General features: G+C 45.3%; 1 protein-coding gene across 1 annotated transcript; it reads right to left on the minus strand.

Annotated features, from left to right (window-relative positions):
• Window positions 1–445: 445 nt before the first annotated feature.
• Window positions 446–1306, minus strand: pmchl (pro-melanin-concentrating hormone, like). The gene has a single exon (XM_023987162.2). The coding sequence runs from the start codon at window positions 988–990 to the stop codon at window positions 598–600; it is 393 nt and encodes a 130-aa protein (XP_023842930.1). The 5' UTR covers window positions 991–1306; the 3' UTR covers window positions 446–597.
• Window positions 1307–2895: the final 1589 nt, after the last annotated feature.

Here is a 2895-nt window from a genome sequence, read left to right on the forward strand (position 1 = left end):
CACTTCCAAAAGAGGGAATGATTATCAATGGTTTCCACAATCAAAGAGCAATAAATACACTTTCCTTTTTTATCTGAAAGCTGGACAGAATCCACTCAGAAGCTGGACAAACAGAATAGGAGTTCAGCTTATTAATGCTGATATCATACAGGTTGGTTAGAAACGCCACATTATTTCCTGAATGATGCAAGTCTCTTGTGTAGTTTATAGGCTTACTTCCCACTTACTTCCCACTCCAGAGTGATGTAAACGTTACAGACCAAATAACAAAAGGCTGTTGTAAATGTTATACTGTGGGTAATTCCAGAATGGTAATATTTTAAAAGCCTCATAGGACAAGTCCTTTTGTGTTTCATTGGCTGTCACAACCTTATTACAGCTGATAAAGGCAGCTAAAAAATAACATGCAGTCAAACATACACAAGACGTCAAATTCAGTGTTCTGTCTTTTTAATGACCGATATCAATTTGTCTAAATACAATAATACATACTCGAAAGATCATATCATACAACTCAAGATGAGGCAGGACAAGATGCAGCATAGTAGATCTGGCTGTCAGATGAATGACGAGATGGGACGAGCTCATTGGTCACATCTACACTTCCCAGCAAGGCCGGTACACCCTTCCCACCATGCACCTCATGGTGTCCCTCCTGACAATGGAGATGCTGGGGCTCAGGTCCTGGTCGGCCTCTCTGCGGTCCAGGGTTCTGTCAAGCCCTGCAGCTGCAGCTTTCAGGTTGTAGAGAGGAAGTCCTTTGTTCAGGTTCTTCCACAGGCCTGAGTCTGCCAACACGATGATCTTGGAGCTCCCGCTTCTGACTGAATCAGGGTTTTTTTCGGCCACCTCTTCGTTCAGTAGGGAGTCTAGAGTATCTTGCTCCAAGGCTGTGTCCTCCATCTTACCCATGGGGATCGCCATGGACGGTGTGTAGCACTCCAAGAAAAGTGCCAAGGCAAAGATGACGGAAACGACCGAGTCTCTCATCTTGGAGAATGAGGATCTTCGTAGAGGTTGATGTTGCAGGGTGACGTGATCTCAAGATRGTTCAGGCTGTTCTGACTCTGAGATGTCCGTCTTCCTCTTTTATACCGTTTGGACCTCCAGGATTAGCCACGTTGGGGAAAAAAATGAATCACTGCTGTTCTTCTTGTTGTGTTTCAGGATATTAAACAACAGTATGAAGACATGGTTGATGAGATCCTTAACAGTGCTGAAGTGTTTTGTCTGGTGGAGAGTTAATTAAGCTTCTCTGTGGCTGGACTTTCTAAAGTCTGTGAGAATGAAACAGTGGGAAGACGTAATTCCAAAAACCTTGCCCTTTAAAAGAACTAGAGTGGATTACCCACCCGTGGACTACCTTGTGGTTAAGGCCTCTTAATGATACGTACTCCCCTCTCATGGATGCCTTATAATAATGTCCAATAAGGGATTTCAGGTGGGATTACAGTTGAAAAGTAAACAAATAATAATTGAAGAGCTTAGTGTGCATGTGACACCGGCAAAACCAGCAGGGTTCTTTGTAGACGTATTGAGAGGAAATTCACAATTTCACTGATGTAAGGCTTTGGAGAAGATAGGAAACATCACTTAATTCAGAGCATATCCGCTACATCTACTACCTGTGCTTTCAGACATTTTTACTAAATGTATTAAAACAAAAAAACATAAATACCTTAGTATTAGTACCTTAGTATTCAGACCCCTTGCTATGAGACTCGAAATTGAGCTCAGGTGCATCCTGTTTCCATTGATCATCCTTGAGATATTTCTACAACTTGATTGGAGTCCACCTGTGGTACATTCAATTGATTGGACATGATTTGGAAAAGCACACACCTGCCTACATAAAGTTCCACAGTTGACAGTGCATGTCAGAGCAAAAACCAAGCCATGAGGTCGAAGGAATTGTCCGTAGAGCTCCGAGACAGGATTGTGTCGAGGCACAGATCTGGGGAAGGGTACCAAAAAATATCTGCAGCGTTGAAGGTCTCCAAAAACACAGTGACCTCCATCATTCCTAAATGGAAGAAGTTTGGAACCACCAAGACTCTTCCTAGAGCTGGCCGCCCGGCCAAACTGAGCAGTCAGGGGAGAAGGGCCTTGGTCAGGGAGGTGACCAAGAACCCAATGGTCACTCTGACAGAGCTATAGAGTTCCTCTGTGGAGATGGGAGAACCTTCCAGAAGGACAACCATCTCTGCAGCACTCCACCAATCAGGCCTTTATGGTAGAGTGGCCAGACGGAAGCCACTCCTCAGTAAAAGGCACATGACAGCACACTTGGAGTTTGCCAAAAGGCACCTAAAGGACTCTCAGACCACGAGAAACAAGATTCTCTGGTCTGATGAAACCGAGATTGAACTCTTTGGCCTGAATGCCAAGCGTCACGTCTGGAGGAAACCTGGCACCATCCCTACAGGGAAGCATGGTGGTGGCAGCATCAAGCTGTGGGGATGTTTTTCAGCGGCAGGGACTGGAAGACTAGTCAACTAGTCAGGATCGAGGCAAAGATGAATGGAGCAAAGTACAGAGAGATCCTTGATGAAAATATGCTCCAGAGCGCTCAGGACCTCAGAATGGGGCAAAGGTTCACCTTCCAACAGGACAACAACCCCTAAGCACACAGCCAAGACAACGCAGGAGTGGCTTCAGGACAAGTCTCTGAATGTCCTTGAGTGACCCAGCCAGAGCCCTGACTTGAACCCGATCAAACATGGTCTCTGGAGAGACCTGAAAATAGCTGTCCAACCTGACAGCTTGAGAGGATCTGCAGAGAAGAATGGGAGAAACTCCCCAAATACAGGTGTGCCAAGCTTGTAGTGTCATGCCCAAGAAGACACGATGCTTTAATTGCTGCCAAAGGTGCTTCAAGCAAAGGGTCTAAATACT

This window comes from Salvelinus sp. IW2-2015, linkage group LG5, assembly GCF_002910315.2.
Source record: "Salvelinus sp. IW2-2015 linkage group LG5, ASM291031v2, whole genome shotgun sequence".
NCBI classification, from domain to species: Eukaryota; Metazoa; Chordata; class Actinopteri; order Salmoniformes; family Salmonidae; genus Salvelinus; species Salvelinus sp. IW2-2015.

Excerpts from the sequence above, each read along its gene's own strand:
- pmchl (XM_023987162.2), bottom strand. The coding sequence starts at position 990 with ATGAGAGACTCGGTCGTTTCCGTCATCTTTGCCTTGGCACTTTTCTTG.